The sequence below is a fragment of the Symphalangus syndactylus genome, chromosome 8 (assembly GCF_028878055.3).
Source record: "Symphalangus syndactylus isolate Jambi chromosome 8, NHGRI_mSymSyn1-v2.1_pri, whole genome shotgun sequence".
Lineage (NCBI taxonomy): Eukaryota > Metazoa > Chordata > Mammalia > Primates > Hylobatidae > Symphalangus > Symphalangus syndactylus.
In genome coordinates, this window is record NC_072430.2 from 41,951,815 (window position 1) to 41,974,653 (window position 22,839).

Consider the following 22,839-nt stretch of genomic DNA (forward strand, 5'->3'; position numbering starts at 1 on the left):
TTTCTAGGAACTGGGACCACCTCTGTCTCCTTATGTGCCTGGCACAGAGAACAGGCCCCATGGACATGGGAGCCCTCTTCTCTCTCATCTTATCCCCAGATCCTTCTCTACGGAGAAGAGGGTCTTGGAGGTTGGCTCCTCCCCTTGGAGGGCCGAGAAATAACCCAGAGACTCTCCTGCTCTGGGATGGCTTTCCTGACAGGTGACCAGGGTGAGGTCTGCTAGAAGCTTGGAGGAAATGCATTTTCTCCTGGAAATAAGATCACTGAAGTTGTTAAGCATTTACAACGTACTGTGCTGCATGATTGGCTTCCTCTTTCTTATTTAAGTCACACAGCCCGCCCCTGAGATGGGTTAGGAAGCTGCAAAGACTTGCCCAAGGTCACACGGCCAGTAAGAAGCAGGATCTTAATCCCTCCCTGACACTGTCTCCTAGGTCAGCCTCAGCTGATTCTTGTCCATTTCTCTTGCTTCTGTTACTAGCGGGCTGCGGGACCCAGGACCTCGCATGAGTGACTTCACCTCTCTGGACCTCCATTTGCTCAGCTGAAATGTGGGCACAATAATACTTCCCTTGAAGGTGGTTGAGAAATTTCCAAGTATTGAGCATGTTAAGCAGGGAGCCTGCACACAGTAGGTGCAAACGGCAGGAGCTACCACCTGCCAGCATCTCCCAGGCCTCCCCAGTGGAGTGGGGGCAGAGGAAGGGGTGACCTACTGCCCCGTCTGAGGAGAACCACCCAGCTGTCAACCCGAAGCGGGACCGCCCCGAGCGATCGCAGGCTCTCCATTTCTCCAAAGGCTCCATTCCTCATCACAGCCAATTAGTTACAAATAGCTTCCTCTCCTCGTATATCACTTACACAACAGACAGAAAGGGGTGATTGTTCCTGAGGAAGAAGGTCTCCCTGGGCCCCTCTCGCCAGAGCGGCTGAGAGCTGCAATGGGGATGGGAAAGGGGCTTAGGAGAAGAGGGGCACAGTCCCGGGAACTAAGGATGTGGTGGGTCCCAGGCAGGTGGGAAGGGACTGGCTGAGTGTCCACCCCTGGTGGGCAACAGACAGGTAGGGGTCCAAGGCTTAGAAAGGGCCCTGTGTTGTAAGAGCAGAAAACGAAGATAGCTCAGAGGCCTCACTCCTGAACAGCAGCTCACCAAGCCATCCCCAGCTGGGGAGTGATTGCCACCCTATGGGGTACCTGGAACACAGCAGGTGCCCGGCCTCTGGATTTCAGGAGAGCTTTCTACACCACTGGGATACAAACACCCTCTCTCAAATCAGCCATGGCTGGCACTCCAGTCCTCCAGTTTTCTTTTTTTCTTTCTTTTTCCTTTTTGTTTTTTGTTTTCCGGAGACAGGATCTCGCTCTGTCGCCCAGGCTGGAGAGCAGTGTTGTTGTCTTATCACAGCTCACTGCAGCCTCAACCTCCTGGGCTCAGGCCATCCTCCTACCTCAGTCTCTTGAGTAGCTGGGACCACAAGAATACGCCACCATGCCTGGCTATCTTTTTCTCATAGAGATGGGGTCTCACTATGTTGTCCAGACTGGTCTCAAACTCCCCCCAGGTTTCAGTAAAGCCCAAGCTATTGAAGCTGGGTCCTGGAAGAGCCTGGGAGGAGACTCAGTGTTCGGGAGGCTGTCTGGACATGAGTGTGGGACGTGGCTCCCAGAGCCTCCCTATGTCCTTGATGGTCCTTGACTTTGCTGCCACCATTAAGCCAGGTCCCTCCATTAAAGCTTAGGGCCAAGCATGCACAGAGTACCCCTTTGTCACCGCTCTTAGCACAGCTGAGACCAGCTGGCATTTTCACAAAGGGCTTTACTAAATACTAAGGGAGAACAAAAGGGAAATAATTACAGAAAATACGAAAAACCCAGCCCTGGCTGCCAAGTTCCCAAAGTACAGGTTTCCATTCCTTTGGTGATGACACGTCGCCCCAGAAGCCTGGGACAAGGCCGTGGGCACCTCGCCTGGCTTCCCTCGTTCCCAGCTCTTGTGGCAGATGCCATCTTCTTTCCCACCCCTGGAAACACTTGGACACCCATGGGCTCTTCTCCTGGCCCCCTTCCAACAGGGCCCCACCCCAGGCCTCCCACTGGGTTCTGGGCTCTGGCCTGAGACATAAGCCGTGTCCCCTGGTGGCTGGTGGGGCTGTGGTGACCAACCCAGCACATGATTACACAGTAACAAGAGGTGGTTCTCCCACACTCCCCATCCCTCACCATCAGAGGGGCCCACCCAAGTTGAAAGTTCTTGAGTATGGGGTCTAGGAGGGGGCACCTCTGAACAGCTGAAGGGCACGTGAGTAAGGGAGGGCCAGACTTGGGACATTTTCCCCAAGGACTAGTTGGGGAAAGGACTAGTCTCTGAGGATTGATCCAACTCAAAACATATCAATTAAGGCCTACTATGTCCCAGGCACTGAGCAAGGTGTGGAGGCTAGAAGGGTAAACAAGAGACACAGTAACTTCCCTCTTAGATCTTACCATCTTTTAGGCAAGACAGATAAGCAACTGGGCAATTGTGATACTGAAGGCCAGGTGCCATGACGGAGGGGAATTCAAGGTACTGTGGGAACCTGGACCAGGGATGTCTTACCCAGTGCTGGTTGCCAGGGAAGCCATGGACTCCTGCCTAGAACAAGTGCATAAAGAGAAGAAGAGCTCAGGATGGAGGCTGGGGTGGGTCCACAGGAAATCGCAGCCCAGGAGGCAGGGCGAGAAGGCAGAGGAGGCCAACCAAGCATCTGCTTGCTAGCAGCTTTGAGTAGCTGCTGGCTATAATGCAGGTTCAGTCTATAAAGTGAAAAGGCCCTTGGCCCAGAGCTGCCCACTATTTCCCTTTCTACCAGCCAGGAAGGGGAAGATTTTAATCCTTGGATGCTACACTTCTCAGCCACCCAAGTCCAGGACTCAGGAACAAGGTCAGAAGCAGAGGGTGTTTACCCAGGACCACCTGAGACACCTCTCCAGAGGCAGGTGCTGAATTGTCGTTAAGAGAGGACAAGTCATCACTGGGGAAAAGTTCATAGGGCCAAGACGACAAAGAGGCTAGAAAATGGGAAAATGGCTAGAAAATGGGGAAATGAGTCAGGAAGCTGAAAGCCTACAAGCTGGGATGGGTTGGGGCAGGTGTTTCAGGCTAACACCATGACTAATAGTATGGGAAACTGTGTTTGCAGGATGCCTTGGGGGCCAGGGGCTGGCCTGCAGACTGGAAGCAATGACTGCTCAGGGTCCACTGCATTGTCGTGGCCCAGTGTTTCTACAGCCAGTCCCTCATGTTTATCTGTATCTGCCCGATGCCCCACATAAGAGTCAGCTTCTGAGATCAGGGCTCCTTCCTTCCACACATCAACCATCCCAAGTTTGTCAAGCATTCATTCTGCTCCAGCATGGGGAAGACCCAGAAAAGGCTCAAGACATCAGCCCTCACCTTCAACATCCTTGCAGTAAGGTTGGGAGCTAGCGCTTAGGTTCATTGGAAAGACCTTTGGAGAAAGATCTCGGCTCAATCCCCATCACTGTTCCTTTTTAAGTAGCTAAACGACTATTGGAAAATTACATAAACTCCCTGGGCCTCCATCTTTCCATCTTCAAAATGGAAATAATTAAAACCTACCACTACAAGATTGTGATCAGAATTCAATGAGTCAAGGTGGTTAGAGCACCAAGCACACTGTTTGGCATATAATAGATGTTCAATAAATATTACTTCTCTCCCTGAAACAACAGCAAGGGATTGTGGTGATAAACAGTTATGTGTTGAGTTCTGGGCACTGACTGCCACCCCCTAAGCACCTGGGTCTACTTCAAGGGCCTCAATGACAGTTGAGGATTGAGAGCCTGCACTGTGATGGTGAGAATTAGTGTTTGTGTGCACCTATGCAAATCACTCCATTTTCTTTCTCCACTGCCACAGGCAGAAGCATAAGATTCTTTATTTTCTATCTCATGTCCATGCTACAGGACTCTGCTCTGTAACTGTAGTTTGTTTTGGTTTGTTTTTTTGAGACGGAGTCCTACTCTGTCGCCCAGACTGGAGTGCAGTGGCACAATCTTGGCTCACTGAGACCTCTGCCTCCTGAGTTCAAGCGATTCTCCTGCCTCAGCCTCCCAAGTAGCTGGGATTACAGGCGCCGCCCACCACGCCCAGTTAATTTTTGTATTTTAAGTAGAGACAGGGTTTTACCATGTTTGCCAGGCTGGTCTCAAACTCCTAACCTCAGGTGACCTGTCCTTCTTGGCCTCCCAAAGTGCTGGGATTACAGGCGTAAGCCACTGCACCCGGTCTAACTGTAGTATTTTTGTTTCTCTAATACAAGTCAAAAATTAAATTAGAAATCGTGCTCAATTGCTACCATTTTTTGCACCACAGGTGCTTTCTCAGTCCTGGCACAACCCTATGAGGTAAGTACAGTTATCATTCCCACTCTTACAGATGGAGGAAGCTGGGGCTCTGAAAACAAAGGAAGCTGCTTGAGGCGATGTGGCTGGTCAATAGTGGGGCCACTGTACAAAGGAGCACAGCCTGAGCAAGATGGCAAGAACCTGTCTTTACCAAAAAAAAAAAAAAAAAAAAAGTTTTTAAATTAACTGGGCATGGTAGCACACATCTGTAGTCCCAGTTATTCTGGAGGCTGAGGCGGGAGGATCCCTTGAGCCCAGGAGTCGGAGGCTGCAGTGAGCTGTGATCACCACAGTGCACTGTAGCCTGGGAGAGAGAGCAAGGCCTCGTTTCTGAAAATTAAAATTTAAATTTAAAAAATTTAAAAAAAAACCCAAGGGAGCAGAATTACTAGCACAGCTGCTCTGGACTGGATGTGAGCAAGAACAAACTTCGATTCAATCCACGGAAATGTTAGAGTCTCCTTGGTCTCTGCCACTGAGCCTACCCTAGGCTAATTCATCTCACAACCCAGGAAGCTGGGTTTAGAAGGGTATGGTCCCCAATTTAGTGATGAAGGACTGAGGTGCACTTGTGGGAACCACAGACTTCGCCCAAGGTGTTGAGTTCACTCAGGAAAGAGAACTTCGGCATCCCCAGCCATCGGCATCCCCCCACTCCGTGAACGTAAACTTAGAGAGACCCTCCATATCATATCCCTAGCACCTAGAGCAGTGCCTGGAGCATGGTAGGGCTCAGGCAATACGTGTCAAATAAAAAAACAAATTAATGAATACAGGCTGGGCGTGGTGGCTCACACCTGTAATCCCAGCACTTTGGGAGGCTGAGGTGGGTGAATCACTTGAGACCAGGAGTTCTCGACCAGTCTGGCCAACATGACAAAAACCCGTCTTTACTAAAAATACAAAAATTAGCCAGGCATGGTGGTGTACACCTGTAATCCCAGCTACTTGGGAGGCTGAGGCACAAGAATCACTTGAACCCATGAGGCAAATGTTGCAGTGAGCGGAGATTGCTCCACTGTCTACCAGCCTAGGTGACAGAACAAGACTCTGTCTCAGAAAAAAAAAAAATACAAACTCATATACAATAGACACATCCCATGCATAAGTGCTAGAAACACTCAGTTATAGATAAGCATATACAATGAAGATACTCAAGCACACGCACACACACTTGTGCACAATACACACCTGTGCCCACATACACAAACCCATACCCAAACTAAAGACACACACAAACACATGTGTATGTATACAAAGATGTTATGGGCAACATATACAATACAGATATGCACAAACACACACCTACTCACCCTCACACACATGCACAGTGACCCTCTACAATGACTCTGGGCCCAGGAAGGAGTTTGTCTACCCCAAGAACCCCAAGCTTCTTTGAAGCTTGTCAGGATGTTCCTTGCAGACCCCGCTTAGCTGGCTGGTGACTGGCCCCCGCTTCCTGAACCTCCAGGCTGAGGGCTGGCCAGGCAGGCAGGCTGCATCTCTGGCAGCCCCTCGTGGGTGGGCAGGCAGGCAGGCAGTGGACGCAGAGGTCACTGGGGTGAGAGCTGGGGCTGCCCTGGCCTCCCTGCTCCTGGCTGGAATGTGAGCTGTAGGGGCCACTTCCCAGACCTCGCTCCTCCCCCACAGCCACCCACCAGCCCCAGGCCCAGCCAACTCGTGACTCCCAATCCTGCCAGGTTCCTGCAGCCTGGGAGCTGGACACAGAGGGCAGTGAGAGGGGTGGTGGTAAAGAAAGATCCAGAACCAAGGGAGGGCACACACAAACGCACAGAGAGAGGCACAGTCTTCACCCACAGAGACAGACATACACAAGCAGAGACAGGCAGGCGTGCAGACTCACGGTCCCACTGATACACATTCAGACACTTCCAAACACACCCAGATACACAGCGGACACGAACAAATCACACAAGCATACAGAGATACAGAGAGACCTGACCCCCACACAGAGTCGTATTTGGATGTACAGTAGTCACACGTAGTCAGACCACACAGAGGCTCGGACACACAGCACACGTGGATATTCACAGACTCGCAAATGCCCTTGCACACGCGCAGATGCACACAGACCCCCACGCAGCGTACAGTTCCTCCTCGGCCAAGGACCAGGAGGAGATGCCTGGGTGAGGCCACTCTCTACCCCAGGGGTCTGGCCCCGCAAGGAGGGCCTGGGAAGGCTGCTTCCCAAGGAGGCAACAGGCCTGATCCTCCAGCCAGGTGCCCTGAGAGGTTTCCTGTGGGAGGCCCACTGTGTCCGTGCCTGGCTAGGAGGGTGGTAGGTCGGGTGAGAGACAGTTCTGGAGTCACGTAGGCTTGGGTTTTGTCTCTGCCAGTTCCTCGGACACACAGATGCGCGCACACACACAACACACACACACTTTCCAAGAATGCCTATGTCCATTCGACATATACAGGCAGGGGTGCTCTCGGAGCCTCGGTTTCTTCATCTATACAACCTGGCTAGGAATCCCTTGGCCCCCTAGGGGTGTGGGCATGGCTGCCTTCCCAGGGATCCGGGACGGCCCTTCCTGCAGAGGCGGCTAGGTCATTAGCCTTGACGGCTGACGCTGGACTCCTGGATGCCCCCATCCCAGGTGACGGCCCCGAGAGCCGGAGCAGGGCTGTGGGCCCTGTGGGCGGGCGCGGCGCGGCCCGGGGAGCTGCGGGCTGGGCTCGGCGAGGCGTCCGGACCTGCCGAGCGCCCCTTGCACGCACTGCGGGCTCCAGCGCTGCGGGCTGGCCGGGCGCTGCGGGCTGGCCGGGGGCTCCGGGAACTCGGCTCGGGAACCTCGTCTGCGGTGGGCGGGGCCGGCCTGGAGCCCCGCCCCGGCTCAGTCCCTGAAACCCAGGCGCGGACCGGCTGCAGTCCCAGAAGGGAGCTGCTGTCTGCGGAGGAAACTGCATCGACGGACGGCCGCCCAGCTACGGGAGGACCTGGGGTGGCACTGGGCGCCCGACGGACCATCCCGGGACCCGCCTACCTCTCGGCGCCCTCCCCGCCGGGCCGCTCCTCGTCGGGTTCCCCAGCTACAGCCTTACCTACGGGCTCCTGACTCCGCACGGCTTCCAGAAGATGCTCGAACCACCGGCCGGAGCCTCGGGGCAGCAGTGAGGGGGGCGTCCAGCCCCCAACTCAGCTCTTCTCCTCCTGTGCCAGGGGCTCCCCGGGGGATGAGCATGGTGGTTTTCCCTCAGAGCCCCCTGGCTCGGGACGTCTGAGAAGATGCGGGCCATGAGGCTGTTCCCTTGCTTCCTGCAGCTCCTGGCCGGGCTGGTGCTGCCTGCTGTGCCCTCCCAGGTAAGAGCTACCCCCACCTAGCCCGGCTCCCCTGATCTCCCCATCCCAGCACTGGAAGCATGGGACTCTGAAATCACAGACCCACTCCAGGGAACAGCAACTCCAAGGATGTCCACACACTTCCTAAAGGCCAGGCTGGACTTCTTTCGTTTGGGAAGAGACCTCAGGCTGGCTGTCCCCCACGTCCTGGGGGCTGTCTTGGTGGGGGGCAGGGAAGCCACAGGGAGGGAGGGAGGGAGGGAGGTTTCCTGTCTGGCCCCTGGAGCCCTGGTGGCTTTGCTAAAAGCATCTGTCCACTAATTCCAGGCGGGTCCCTGGCCCTGTGGTCAGGGTCGAGGCCCCATGGCCAACCAGGCGTCCCCAGGACCTCTGACCTGGCCTGGTGGGGGTGGCGGAGGAGCCAGCTGAAGAAGCTGATGGTGGGGAGGCTGGGCCCTGCCCCCACCAGGGCTCAGGACTGAGCCGTGGGCTCCTGGGTGGGCTGGGGACGAGACAAGGGGTCTTGCTGTGCCTTTTCTCCTGGGTGGGTGGCCGGAGGTCCTGAGTGCAGGGCCTGGGGAAGTGAGCAGGGCCCTTTTCCCAGGAGCCGGGTGAGTCTGGCTGGGAGCCAGCTTGGGCAGTGAAATCCTGACAAAGCCAATGAACTGCCTTCCCACTGCGTTGTCCCGCTGCCCTGGGAGTCCCCAGCCCCAGCCCAAGAGTAGGAGTGGGCTGGGCAGTCCCTGAGGAGTCCGAGCAGCCCAGCCACCCGCCTGCCTGCTGCAGGGCTGGCCAGAGGTGTAACGTTACCGGCTGCACCAGCTCATGGCGCCACCCGCTCCAGCCCCTCAGCTCCCACCAGCTGATCACCTCCCCCGGGCTCTGGCACCCAGCCAAGGCGGGCTGTGCAGGGCCCAGCAGGGTTGGCCTGGGGGCTGGGTAGAAGGCAGACCCGCAGGATTGGAAGATCTTTGGGATGCAGCAGGCCAAGGGTCTCCAAAAGTTTCTAGCCTCCCATCCTTTTCCAAATGAGGAAAACTGAGGCCAGAGAGGGGTGGGACCTAACCTACCCAGGGTCCGGTGAGTTTTTAGTTGTACTCAGGCTGCTCTGAGACAGGGCAGAGCGTGTGCAGCAAGTGGGAAGGAACCCAGAGGGGCCCCTACCTTCTTGCCATCACACTTGGCTCAAGAGTGCAGAGCTCCAAGGTATCCCCGACTCATCTCTGCACTTTTCTGTCCACAGCAGTGGGCCTTGTCTGCTGGGAACGGTTCATCAGAGGTGGAAGGTAAGCTGGCCAGGCTGGGGGTATGCATGCTCCCCAAGCCCCTCTCTTCCTTTCTCTCAAGCACAGGCATGGCATGAAGCGTGGGTGCAGGTTGATAAAAGTTGGGGAGAGCCAACAAGCTAGACATGCTGGCTGATGACTTTGACAGGGCCTAAGAGATCCCTTCATGGTGACCCAGAGACTAGAGAGGTGTGGGCTGGAGTCACCAGCACACGGAGAGTGAGGCTGGGGCCAGTATAGCCAGGGTTGGGTTCATCCATCTGGCTCAGAGCCCTTCCCCAGCATGATTTAAGGGTATGGATGGGGTCTTGGAGGACAGGGTGGGGAGTGAGTGCCAGGGGCCAGAATGGGGGTCTGGGAGCTGAATGCAGTGGGCAGTCAAGAGGATCAGGAATGGGTGAGGGGCCCTCCCCAGCAGCCCAGGCCTGGTGGAACTGCTGAGATCTGACCATGCCTTTCCATTGACTATAAACAGACAGAACATGAGTCGTGCCCTCCCTGGCCCCTCCACTCCCCGCCCTGGTTGCATCAAGAGGGAATCTTCAAAGGGCAATGAGACGTTTGCCAAAGAGACATACGTGCAGAGGCAGGAGGCCCATGCCAGGCCCCCTACCTCGCTCCTCCCTCCCTGCCTCTCCAAGACGTGCAAAGTGGCCACACACCACCGCTGAGGTTTCCCCTGCGCCATGGGAGAGTGGGCATGTAGGGACATGCACACGCACACGCGTGATAGCCATCTGTGTGCTGGGAACACCCTCTACTGGCCTGCCTGCCTGGCAGCCCGCCTCTCCCGGGCCTGGCTATACTCTGACACCTAAGGCTTAGGCCCCTAGACCCCTGAGCAGGTAGAGGAGGTAGCTACCCTTGACTTCATGGATGCCTCCCTTGCTGTGCCTTTGGAACCAGCACAACATTATGCTCCTTGGGATTTGGGGAAGGACCCATCCCCTACCTCCACACTATGCCTTTTTTTGGTGCTTTTAGTGTAGGTAAAAGGTACCAAAGGTACCAAAGATGCCACAGGCCACAGGTACCAAAGATGCCTTAGCCTCAGTTTTCTCATCTGTAAAATGGGAGCCTTAGACTACGTGATGTCTATGGTTTCTTCTTTTTCCGAGATTGAAAAAGGAACTTGTCCTCTGACTCCAGGGAGGAGAAATGGGTGTACATATCACCCAGGATTTGAGGTGGGGAGGCCTGGAAGTGTAGATTCATTAGGTCAGCTCTCCTGTCACACTTATCAATCAGGGAGTCTGCAGTCTGACCAGGAGAAGTACAATGAGCTTTGCACCCCAGCTCTCAAAATCTGAAAATGGCATCCCCACCTGTTAACACCAGAGCAAGAGACAGCATGGCCAGCCATGGGCGTTGATTTTTACTATTACTATTCACGGTAACAGTGTTAGGCATTTTCTGTCATTCTGCTTTAACCACAGGCTGTGAAGTAGGAAGGTGTTGTACTCCATTTTTACGGATGCAGGCCTTGAGGCTCAGAGAGGCTCTGGGGGTCGCCCCAAGCCTCAGACACTCCTCATGGATCTGGCAGAACCGAGTGCTCCCAATAGCTCCGTGGCTGAGTGGGCATGAGCAGGGTGTCCCTTGTGGCAGGCTGTCTGTGTGCCCTGCCAGTGACCATGGAGAGGACACTTGAGGGCTTGGGCTGGTGGCCAGTGGCTCTGCCCAGCCCTGTGGCCCGTCCCCAGTGCCCTCCACAGAAACTTGCTCTCAGGATTAAGCATTTCTTTCCTGGGGTCTCCCCCATCCCAGGTGGTAGGTAGGCAGGTGGGAGGCTCACTCACAGGGCTGGCGAGAGAACTGAGGGCCCACTCTCGGCCTCAGGAGCAGCCCTGGGGACCACCCAGCCCTGGCAGTGCCCGAGAGGGCCACAGCTTCCCATTTCTCTCACCTCCACCCCCTCCTGGAGCAGGTCTGGGGCCAGTGGAAGTGCTCTCGGGGACAGCTGAGCAGAGGTCTTTCCTGAGGGACACAGCCCACATCTGGGAGCGGTCACTGTACTCCCTCAGCCCGGCCCCTCACCCAGCCCCTTTTGTTTCTCCCACACACCCATACCGGGGCCTTCAGGGATGAATTGCCCTCTTTCCTGGTGGCTGCCAGGTAAACCAGGCTCCAGCCTACCTCCTTCTCAGCCCTCCCCCAACGTGGTTCGGCCACAGGGCCGGGAAAGTGGCAGATTCCAGGGTTTCAGGGACCCGGAGTCTGCATGGTGGGATGTGGGGTGAGGAAAGGAAATCCCTTCTTCTGCCACTGAGGACCAGCCAGTTCTGCCAAAGGTGGCCATGGCCCCGCAGCCCAGCTGGGTGGGTGTCTGTTTGCAGGATGTGAGGGGGCTGGGGTGCCCCTTCTCTGTTGCTGTCCCCTCTCTGACAGCTGGTCCCAGGGCAGGAACCTGAATCTTCTGCGGTGCTTTGGCAGCTTATTATTCCTCTGCTGTTATTTATGTTTTCCAAGGTGGAGATTAAACGTTCAGAGTCACGTAGTGCTCATGAAGATTTTAAACTGAACACACAGCTCAAGGAGCTGGTGATAGGGAGCAAAGGCAGGCTTCCCTGCACTTTGGGCGCCTTTGGAGAGAGAGGCCTTGTTTCTCACTGGGTTCCAGGGCAGTATCCAGTGGCGTGGAGTGGTAGTCAGGGTAGGCCTATGGATTCCCCCCACCACCAGCCCCTAGCCCAGGCCTAGTGCCCTCTAAGCAGAGCATGGCAGAATGGAGCAGCAAACAAGCAGATAACACTGTTTATTGCCTCTATGACTGCCTAGCCAGCTCCACATGGACATACCGCCTCTGGGTATTTTCCACCAGTTTGCAGCCTTTCCCGAGGGCCTCTGCTAGGACTGAAGTTTATTTTTCTTCCGAGATTACCAGGAGGCTCATAGGCTCGGTGGAATGGACTTTGGCCCCTTCTGCCTCCTAGGCAGAGGCATGGAAGAGATGAGGGGCTGCTGGGAGAGGCCATTGTTCCATGACAGAGGCTGCAGGGCCCCCAGCTCCCCATCTTCCCCACTAGCTGACGATGACTATCAGATGCAGAGCAGGATGACCCAGGCCCCGGGGTGTTTCTCTGTCCATGGTCTCTGGGCTGGGCTGGGTTGCAGGCACTGATTCACAGGCGGTTGGTCAGAGAGGGAAAGACCTTAGCAACCATTTATTCCCAACCTTCTTTTTTCCCACCCGAGGAAACTGATCTACCCAGAAAGGTTAAGTGATCTCCCCAAGGTCACACAGCCAGTGTAGGGCCGGGACTGGAAGCCAGATGTCTGACTCTAGCCACTCTCCCTGTGAGCCTCTATTTGGGGCCTGGTCCCAGGCCTTCCCCTGAAAGAGCAGCATCTTTTGAGGGATTCCAGATCAGCCCCCAAAACATCCCATTCACGATCGCCAGGACATCGTGAGGTCAGGGATGTCCCGGATGACCCTCAGTGAAATGTCATCTAATCAACCAGGAATGACTTAGCCTGTGTTTACGGGTACATCCATCTCTGCCCTCATGGAGCCTCGAGTTGGTTGGTTGTAAAGGAGATAAGAGCCACCAGTGCCGGAGATAAGGCAACCCCTTGAGGCCAGAGGCCAAGCAGTGCTCAAGGGAGGCTCATCTGTGTGCACTGGAATTGCTGGGGAAGGCTTCAAAGAGGAGATGGGGAGGCAGGTCATGGAAAATGGTGGGTGGGCTTTATTTGGATAGAAATGAGAGGAGGGGGAAGAAGAGCAGCTGTATGGGCTGCAGAGTGCACAAGCCAGAGCTGGGAGTGAATGTGGTGCTGCCGTGGCTCAGTGTGAGCGCTGGTTGGACTCAATGGAGAGGAGGGTCGGGCCACATTGCTGGATGTGGTCTTGGTTGCCAGGCAGAGGAGCTGGCACAGAGTGGGGCAGGAAATGAGGGAGCCGTGGAAGGTGTTTGAGCAGAGGAATAAGGGAAGGCCCACCCTCCCTGCATGACTCCAGAAATGACTGTTTTCTGCAAGTTCTCCAAGGTGGAGGAAGCACCGGGTCGGGCTTGAGAAAGATCCAGAGGGCCTGGGCAGCTGCCTGGGCTACAATCCTCAAAGCTCCAGGGAGCTAAGGCAGACGTGGTTGCCTGAATTGAGGACAGAGCAAAGCTTGGGACCCTGAGAGATTCTGTTCCATGGGGATTTCCATCCAGCAGATGAGCTAAGGGGCCCACAGGCATTTCGGAGGGATCACATTAGGAGTTCAGAGTTGAGGGAGCTCGGATGGGGCTGGGGGCTGAACCTGGAAGGCCAGCAGGGCCTGGAGCCAGGTTTAGGGCTTCAACGGGCAGGTCTCTGCTGGCCTGACCCAGCCCCCTTGCCTCCTCGCAGTGGTGCCCTTCCAGGAAGTGTGGGGCCGCAGCTACTGCCGGGCGCTGGAGAGGCTGGTGGACGTCGTGTCCGAGTACCCCAGCGAGGTGGAGCACATATTCAGCCCATCCTGTGTCTCCCTGCTGCGCTGCACCGGCTGCTGCGGCGATGAGAACCTGCACTGTGTGCCGGTGGAGACGGCCAATGTCACCATGCAGGTAGGTCCACACCCTGTCCAGGAGGCCACCGAATCTGCCCACTAGAAGGGACCTGGAGAGGGAAGAAGATAGGCCCAGGTCGCAGGGCTGGAGCCTGACTCCCAGGCCAGTGCTCCTACCACCCCAGCCCAGGGCCCCTCCTTCCTGAGCCCTCCGATGGCTCTGAGCCCACTCATCTCCACCCCCACCAGCTTTCTTAGCCTCACGCTGAGTCCTACCCCAAGACTCAGGGTGTCTAGTTAAAGCTGGAAAGAAATCTGCTTGTATAAAGTCCCTGTTGACACCAGAAGCATTTGGTGCCTTTTCAAGCAAGTGCAGCTTACATGTCACACACGCAGTGGTTTACTGAGCACTTACTGAGTGATGCCAAGCACTGTCCTAGGCGTGCCACAAGTGGTGTGTCATTCAATCCTTCAAGGTTGGTGTCATTCCCATTTCACAGATGGGGAACTCGAGGTTCAGAGATGTTATTTCACTTGTTCAGCAGGTAAAAGAGTCAAGATCTGAACAGGGGTCTCTCTGACTCCAGAACATGAGCCCTCTTCCTGCGCTATTGCTGTGCTAATGCTCCCTGGGTAGGGAGGGACAGGGGATCCCTCAGATCCCCATGCAGCTGAGAGAGCTGTTTGCCCCACCTTCAGAGTGGAGTGAGGGCCTGTAGTCCACAGGCTAGCAGGAAACAGAGTTGGGTTCTCCTTACAAGGAGAGAGAGAAGAGTGCCGGAAACTCATGGGCCACTCCCCAATCCAGGCATCACCTCTTTCTTCCTTCAGCTCCTAAAGATCCGCTCTGGGGACCCGCCCTCCTACGTGGAGATGACATTCTCTCAGCACGTTCGCTGCGAGTGCCGGTAGGTCTCCGGGGTGAGGTGGGTAGCAGGGAAAGGCCCCCGTCCTCTTAGCAGCCTCAGCAAAGATGGATCCCAGGGCAGAGGCAAAGGGCTGCTCATCCCTGCTGTGGGCTGCACTTTTTTCCAGACTGAGGGAGACCAAGAGGGCAGGACCAGGGGTGGCTACCATTCATTTTGTCCCCCCACGAGCCAGTTTTGCCGAGGGAGCTGGTCCCAGCAGCTGGGGTACAGCTGTTGAGATACTGCAAGGGAAGAGAGAGGGTGGGTCCCTCCCAGCCTCGCAGGGGTTCGGTGCGTGTCGTTCCCCTTCTCTGGAATGGGAGGCAGCTGCCACGGGCCTCTGAAAGAGGTGCCTGGAGGCAAAGACATTGCAAGTCTGAACTTCGTTCTGGGCCAAGCTGCGTGCCCACAGGAGCGGGCAAATCGGGCTGAGAAGCAGCAAGAAGGACAAGCTCGGGTAGGAGAAAAGGGGCAGAAGAAGAGTGACACCGTGGCTTCCTTGATGTTGCAGCACCCCGCTATAGCCCCTCCCAATCCGCAGAGCCTCTGACCACCACCAGTCTTGCTGCCTGTGCCGGGGGCACTTGGAACATTGGTTAGCAGGAGCAACAGGCCTGGCACTGCCAACCAGGTTCAGGGAAGAGAGAAATGGGCTGAGCTGCTGCTCCTGGTACCACTGGGCCATGGATGAAGGCACCAGACTAGAAGTCCAGAGCCCTAGCCAGGGGCGGGAGGAGGGAAGACTACCACTTATTGTGTACCTGTTCTGTGCCTAGCCCCACAGGAGGCACTTGAATATTTCTCATTTAGTCACATACATTTATTGAGCACCTACCGCATGCCAGGCATTGTCCTAGATGGGATGCAGTGGTGAGCAAGTTTCCTGCTCTCATAACAACCCTGGCAGGTAGACCCTATTGTCATCCCCATTTTACAGATGAGAAAATCAAGGCTCAATACAGTTTCATGATTTATCACAGCTAGTGAGTGTGGGAGGAGGGATTCTGAGCCCTGACCTAACTCGTAAGCCTTTGTTTTTCAGGCTACCTCTCACGGCCATGACCACTTTTCTAATAGCCCCCAGGCTTAGCCTTGCCTGCTGGGCAGGGCTGTGGTTGCCCCTTTTGTTGGAGTGTTGGAGGCCCTGCCTCAACTTGTTTCCACCCATCCCTCCAAGCCAGAGCTTAGCCATGTAACAAGAGCTCGGTAATGAACCCTCCTGGGTGCAATGCTGGGTGGTGACCCAGAGTCATCTTCTACATCCCCTTTGCCCTGACAGCCACTCTTTTGGGGCAGGCAGATGAAGAGACTGAGATTCCAAGAGTGTCTGTCACTTGCCCAATATGGAGAGGTACAACCAGACAGTCCCAAGAGGCCCTGGTACCTTGCCCTGGCTCCCAAGGGAGGAACCAGCTGAGGGTAGCATGTCCTGGCCCCAAAGCTGACTGCTACCATGCTGGCCCATGTCTCTACCCACTGTTCCCAGGGAAGACTGAGGCCCTGTCCCCTGCCAGGGGCCAGGCAACAGGGACACCTTTCTTCTTGCTTCTGGGCCAACAGCCACAGCCTGGGAGGCAGAGCCCAGACATGCCTGGTGACTTCAGGGCTGATGCTCCCTTCCTTCCTCCCACCCCGTCATTCACTCCCCATGTTGTTCCGGATGGAGTGGGGGCTGTGCCCTGACAGGCAGTCAGTCCACTGTCTGGCCATCATCTCCTGTCCCTGAGGAAATTCCCAGAATTCACCTTGGAAGGAAGGGAAAAAAGCAGCAAAGAAAGTGAGAAAGAAAAAGCAGCAGAGAACAGACAGAAACGACGCCAGATTTGATGCCAAGAGGCTGAGAAGTGCAGAAGCGGGTGGCAGGGGTCCCCAGGAGGTTGATTTGTCCCTCTCGTGGTGGGGTCACCGGAGCCTGGAGTGGGAGCAAAGCCTTGAGGCTCTGGCCACCTCTCCCTTGCCAGCTCCATGCTACCCCCTAGTGGCCTCAGTGTCGGCTGCAGGACCGGGACTGGGGATGTTGGAGGGGACCTGTCCGGGTGGCAGGGAGCTCCACTTATTGCGTTCCTAACGCTCCTCTGCCCCTCTCTCCATCTGTTTCCCTAGGCCTCTGCGGGAGAAGATGAAGCCGGAAAGGTAAGTGGTTTGGCTGGGGCTCGGGGCTATTCTCGGGCCTGCCAGCCTCTGTCCTAGCATGGGGGTCCCCAGCCACCTTGTCCTGACGCTTGGCTTATTGCAGGAGGAGACCCAAGGGCAGGGGGAAGAGGAGGAGAGAGAAGCAGAGACCCACAGACTGCCACCTGTGAGTGTGCGGGGTCCCAGGGATGGCGAGGAGGCTGGGCCCGAGGGGAGCCCCGCCCTGCCACTAGGGTTAGGTTGGGGAGGGGGAGAGGCAGGACTGAGGCCAGTTTTGGGGGCAGAACAGGGAGCCGCACCTCCTCAAGACTGTAGGGCCCAGGAAACATCAGTGGACCTTGGTTTTTGTCCCGGCTTAGCCCTAGGTTTCCATTGACCTTGAACAAATCATTTCACCTTTGTCAGCCTAGCTTTTCTCTGTGTAGAATGAAGGGCAAGATGTCCAGCAAACATTCAGTCACTCTACAAACATTTACTGAGCACTTACTGTGTGTCAGGTACATCTGTGAGCAAACAAACAGGATTGCTGCACGTTAGTGTTTACCTTTTAGTGATTAAAAGTCTGTCATCAGCTGAGACGTTATCTGGGGCCACTTCCTAGTAGCCCCAGGGAACATATGCCCCTCTCCACTGGCTCCCAGGAGTATTTTTGCCTGTGGGTCCCCTTGCTTCTTCTAACCCACTTCGTACCTGGTGGGTAGCAGAATGGAGCCCCAGGCCTGAGTGTGGCTGGGAGAGAAGGATGAGAGAAATGAAAACCCAAATCTGTGAGAGTAAATAGAAAAAAAATATTTCACATGCACAGTCAGTCACTGAAGAGGTGGCTCTCCTTCAAGGGCTAAGCCTCCCCCACGCACATGACTCCAGGAAGTCATTTCGTGCTGTGGAGTGGAGTTGACCCAAGTCCTGACCCCATGAGCCCCACTCCATGAAGACAGGGATCCTGGGGACTGCGCCCCCTAGGGGTTTATGCTCTCATCTCTTTTCTGGGCCCGCGTGGCAATTTGGGGAACAAGCTGGCAGGGAAGTCCATCCAGGCCCGCATTACCCGCCTGCAGCCCAAGGCAGAAAGTGTCCCGTGGCTCCCGTTCCCAAGGCAGCAGTCTTTAGACATTTCACTCGGGAATCTCCTGAAAGAATTTCAAAAGTGGCCGGGCACGGTGGCTCACGCCTGTAATCCCAGCACTTTGGGAGGCCGAGGTGGGTGGATCACTTGAGGTCAGGAGTTCAAGACCAGCCTGACCAACACAGTGAAACCACATCTCTACTAAAAATACAAAATTAGCTGGGCGTCTTGGCGCATGCCTGTAATCTCAGCTACTTGAGAGGCTGAGGCAAGACTATCGCTTGAACCCGGGAGGTGGAGGTTGCAGTGAGCCGAGATCATGCCACTGCACTCCAGCCTGGGTGACAGTCAAAAAAAAAAAAAAATTCCAAAAGCCCATGTGCTCCCTTGCCCATTTTTAAGTTGACATTGAACATTTTCATCAGAATTATGAGTCAAGCCAGGCTCAGTACCTCATGCCTGTAATTCTAGCACTTTGAGAGGCCGAGGCAAGTGGATTGCTTGAGGCCAGGAGTTCAAGACCAGCCTGGGCAACATGGTGAAACCTTGTCTCTACAAAAAAAATACAAAAACTAGCTGGACGTGGTGCCATGTGCCTGTAGTCCCAACTACTCAGGAGGCTGAGGTGGAATGATCACCTGAGCCTGGGAGGTCAAGGCTGCAGTGAGCCGAGATAGATCCACTGCACTTCAGCCTGGGTGACAGAGTAAGAACCTGTCTCAGAAAAAAAAAGTGTAAGTCATTACAAAGGATGCAATTTCTGACATATTATTAATATTTTAATACAAAGCTATTACAGAACACTCTCCAGGTGTATCCTATTAAATAGGCCATTTTAATGTTATACTCACCATCATCCACTTTTAGGAAAACGAACAAGCAGGCCAGGCACAGTGGCTCACGCCTGTAATCCCAGCACTTTCGGAGGCCTAGGCGGGCGGATCACAAGGTTAGGAGATCGAGACCATCCTGGCTAACATGGTGAAACCCCGTCTGTACTAAAAATACAAAAAATTAGCCGGGCGTGGTGGCGGGTGCCTATAGTCCCAGCTACTCGGGAGGCTGAGGCAGGAGAATGGCATGAACCCGGGAGGCGGAGCTTGCAGTGAGCCGAGATCGCGCCACTGCACTCCAGCCTGGGCGACAGAGCAAGACTCCGTCTCAAAAAAAAAAAAAAAAAAACAGAAAAGAAAAGAAAATTAACAAGCAAAAAAAAAAATACACGAACACTTCCTTTCATAATTATATATTTACATTGTTTCTTTTTTCTTGGAACTTGTATTTCCATTTCACTCCCCACCCCCAAGAATTTCAGCCTATACACTAGGCTTTTAATTTTCAGAAGTATTTTATTGATTACCTTGTCATATTTATCTGCCACAAAAAAATGGCATATGAGTTTGAATTATTTTAAATTTCCTGTGAGCATAAACCTAATTTAAATTTTCTCCTGGAATAAATTATCAAAATAATTCTTAGTAGCACCATTTGGTCAAAACAGCACAAATACGTCCTATTTTAATAAATGTTCAATATAAAAATACAATCAATTTGATTGGGAATGCATCTCAACGAGATGGATGTGGCTACCTCGTTTCAATTAGTGAATGAATCCATTAATGAATGTTACTTCCTGCCAGACTGAGACAGGATTCTGCATTAATTTAATTCCTGTTTATCATTTTTTTATTGATGAGAAGGTTGAGAAACCATGTTCACATAAATAAGTAAATGAGACTAGATGTCACTCAATTACTTGAACTCCTTCCAAGTTATTTGCCAGAAATCTCAAGGTGCTCTGCTAAGAACAAATTACTTCTCATGATATCCTGGCTGACAATTTGGTTAAGCTGTTCTTCGGTTTTGTTGAAAGCCTTTGTTACCCAGTCATTAGCCATATTTTCTTTCTCAAGACCTACATCAGTATCTCAAATTGTTCTTTTTTTCATGTCCTCAGAATACTTCTACCTGGCAGCAAAGCACTTTATGAGGATTTAGAATGAGCAAGATGTGTTGTGGCCAGAGAAGCAGATCTCAGCCACTGCCTCACAAAAATAATTTTAAGGCAATGTAGACCTGGAGGCTGAAAATGGATTTCTTTAAAACCATCGGTACTCAGTCCTCACGTGCATCTAGCGGTACCCATTCCCCTGTTTGGAGACTGCTGTCTTAGGGTAATCAGAGGCATGATTGCATGGAGTGTGATTAAGTTCAAATGTGGCTCTGTCACCAACTGGCCGTGTGACCACAGGCAAGCTTCTTCACCTCTCTGGGCCTCAGTTTCCTAATCTTCACAAGAATAATCAGGGTGCGTTCCTCATGGAAGGTTGTTGAGGGTTAAGAAGACAGTGCTTGGCACAGGGCTGGGCACCTGGGTAAGTGTTTGGTGAAGGGTAGCTCCCAGCTTCTCCTCAGCTTGAGGCAAGCAGGGACCCAGGAGCGCTGCGCCCTCCCCATGCTCCCTGCCCAAGCTCCTCTGGGCCTGCCCCCTCCTCCACAGCAGGAGACCGCACCCTCCACGGTGTGCTGATACCCGCCCCATCTGTGCTTGGTCTCTGGCAGGTGCGGCGATCCTGTTCCCCGGAGGTAACCAGCCCCTTGGAGGAGAGAGACCCCGCACCCGGCTCGTGTATTTATTACCGTCACACTCAGTGACTCCTGCTGGTACCTGCCCTCTATTTATTAGCGAACTGTTTCCCTGCTGAATGCCTCGCTCCCTCCAAGACGAGGGGCAGGGAAGGACAGGACCCTCAGGAATTCAGTGCCTTCAACAACGTGAGAGAAAGAGAGAAGCCAGCCACAGACTCCTGGAAGCTTCCGCTTTGGAAGAAGCAAGACACGTGGCCTCATGAGGGGCAAGCTAGGCCCCAGAGGCCCTGGAGGTCTCCAGGGGCCTGGAGAAGGAAAGAAGGGGGCCCTGCTACCTGTTCTTGGGCCTCAGGCTCTGCACACACAAGCAGCCCTCGCTTTCGGAGCTCCTGTCCAAAGTAGGGATGAGGATCCTGCTGGGGCCACCACGGCCTGGCTGGTGGGAAGGCTGGCAGCCGGCGGAGGGGATCCAGCCACTTCCCCCACTTCTTCTGAAGATCAGAACGTTCAGCTCTGGAGAACAGTGGTTGCCTGGGGGCTTTTGCCACTCCTTGTCCCCCGTGATCTCCCCTCACACTTTGCCATCTGCTTGTGCTGGGACATTGTTATTTCCATCCAAGGTACCCCCACCCTGCCCCCTCTAAGAGACACACAGAGTGGGCCCCGGGCTGGACAAACAGCTGTCTGGATGAGAAACAGCTCAGCCAGTGGGGATGAGGTCACCAGGGGAGGAGCCTGTGTGTCCCAGCTGAAGGCAGTGGCAGGGGAGCAGGTTCCCCGAGGGCCCTGGCACCCCCACAAGCTGTCCCTGCAGGGCCATCTGACTGCCAAGCCAGATTCTCTTGAATAAAGTATTCTAGTGTGGAAACGCTGATCTAGGGGGTGTGTCTGCCGGGGCAGTGAGCGTCAGCTGGAAAAGGAAGCCAGACAGACCCAGAGATGGGGGTGTAACAGGAACAGCACAGCATCTTCTCCGAGCCTCAGTTTCCTTATCTCAAAGACCTCGCTCAGGCAACGAGAGGGCATGTCACAGCTCACGACAACATGTTAGCTTGCTCCTTCCTTCCTCCTTTTGACAGCTGAGGACACTTAGGCCCAAGAAGGTGAAATGGCTGATGGAGAGTCGAGAGCACTGAAGTGGGGGTCAGAGGCCTGGCTTTGTCTCTAACTCACCAAGTGGCACTGGGCTTCCCTCTGCCTTCACGTTTCATCTCTGACCTGAGGGGCCTGGCTAGATGGCTCTTCTGGCTTTGACACATTTCTACTGGGGCCCAGGCTCAAGTCTCAGTGGCCCTGGGTGGTCACTGGAGACTGTTCCTATGGAGGCCACTTCAAGGCTGCCCCGGAGGTCGCCCAGCCTGCTCCTACAGCACCCTGGGGTTGCTCCTCCCCTAACGAGGAGCTCCCAAGATGTAGTTTTGGTTCCAAAGTTGAGGAGAGGCTGGTCCCAGCCACTTTTTAACAGCATCAAGAGCACAATCTCCTCCTTTCCCAGGGCTTAGGGCTGCCCCAGCCCTGTGCCGCAAGGACCCCCAAACTCCTCCGGCCCCCCCCGAGAGACTTCCTGGGCTGGGTCTCAAGGCACTGAATGGCAGCACCTACAGCCTGCTCGGGCTGCCAGACAGATGCAGGGACCAGCAGATGCTGCCCGGATTTATCTGCCTTTTACCCCCTAGTTCCTTCTGTCTTCCTCCTCAGTGCTTTGGCAGGAAAAAAATAAATCTTTTTATTTTATTGTTTTATGTTTTTTTTTGAGACGGAGTCACCTTCTGTCACCCAGGCTGGAGTGCAGTGCCACAATCTCGGCTCACTGCAACCTCCACCTCCCAGGTTCAAGCGATTCTCCTGCCTCAGCCTTCTGAGTAGCTGGGATTACAGGCATGCGCCACCACACCCGGCTAATTTTTGTATTTTTAGTAGAGACAGGGTTTCACCATGTTGACCAAGCTAGTCTTGAACTCCTGACCTCAAGTGATCCACCCACCTCAGCCTCCCAAAGTGCTGGGATGACAGGCATGAGCCACCATGCCAGGCCTATTTTTTTTTAATCCAAACCACTTACTATCAAACTCCCCTCTGCTTCTGACCTGCAAGGGGTGTGTGTGTGTGTGTGTGTGTGTGTGTGTGTGTGTGTGTATCTTTGATGTTATATGTTGTTATATGTATTGGGGGAAGAGAAGTTCCCCCATTCTCTCCTCAGCCTCACTTCCTCATTTGAGGCTGCTGAGGAGAAACCCACAGGGACCTAGGGGGACAGGGGCCTGCCTGGGGCTTTGAGGGGAGCTGGGGATGTCCAGCGGAGTGGGGTGGCCCTGCTGAGGCAGCTGTCCTTGGTGCCCTGTTCACTGAGGCCTGGGGACCCTGCAGGACATGCTGGTCAGAATGTGCTTCTGGCTGTGGTCATAGACGGGTGTGAGTCAGCCCCAGGAGACATACTTCGCCAAAGAAATGCACTTCCTCTCCTGCCTCTCCTCTCTTTAGCTGCAGCTGTTCTGAGCTATTGCCTTTGACCCACTGTGAGCTGAGAAGAGCACCCGTCCCCTCCCACTGGCCAGGCCTCTAGCTCAGCCCTGAGGACCCCAACCCAGGCCTGGTAGCATCTTCAAGGCTTTTGGCTCTATAAGGTCACCCACATGGCGGGCAGCCTCCCAACCCAGGCCAATGACCCC

General features: G+C 54.6%; 1 protein-coding gene across 4 annotated transcripts; it reads left to right on the plus strand.

The window, feature by feature from the left end:
- The first annotated feature begins 7,137 nt into the window (after window positions 1-7,137).
- PGF (placental growth factor) lies at window positions 7,138-21,904 on the plus strand. Of its 4 annotated transcripts, none has more exons than XM_055288785.2 (7): window positions 7,138-7,732; window positions 8,958-8,997; window positions 13,336-13,532; window positions 14,306-14,382; window positions 16,486-16,515; window positions 16,619-16,681; window positions 20,144-21,904. In XM_055288785.2, the coding sequence occupies exons 1-7, from the start codon at window positions 7,658-7,660 to the stop codon at window positions 20,169-20,171; spliced, it is 510 nt and encodes a 169-aa protein (XP_055144760.1). In that variant the 5' UTR covers window positions 7,138-7,657; the 3' UTR covers window positions 20,172-21,904. The 4 variants fall into 4 exon arrangements, with proteins under 4 accessions (XP_055144760.1, XP_055144761.1, XP_055144759.1 ...); XM_055288784.2 differs by having other exon boundaries at window positions 7,253-7,732; window positions 8,955-8,997; XM_063645528.1 differs by having other exon boundaries at window positions 7,302-7,732; window positions 8,955-8,997; window positions 16,588-16,681.
- The last annotated feature ends 935 nt before the right edge of the window (window positions 21,905-22,839 follow it).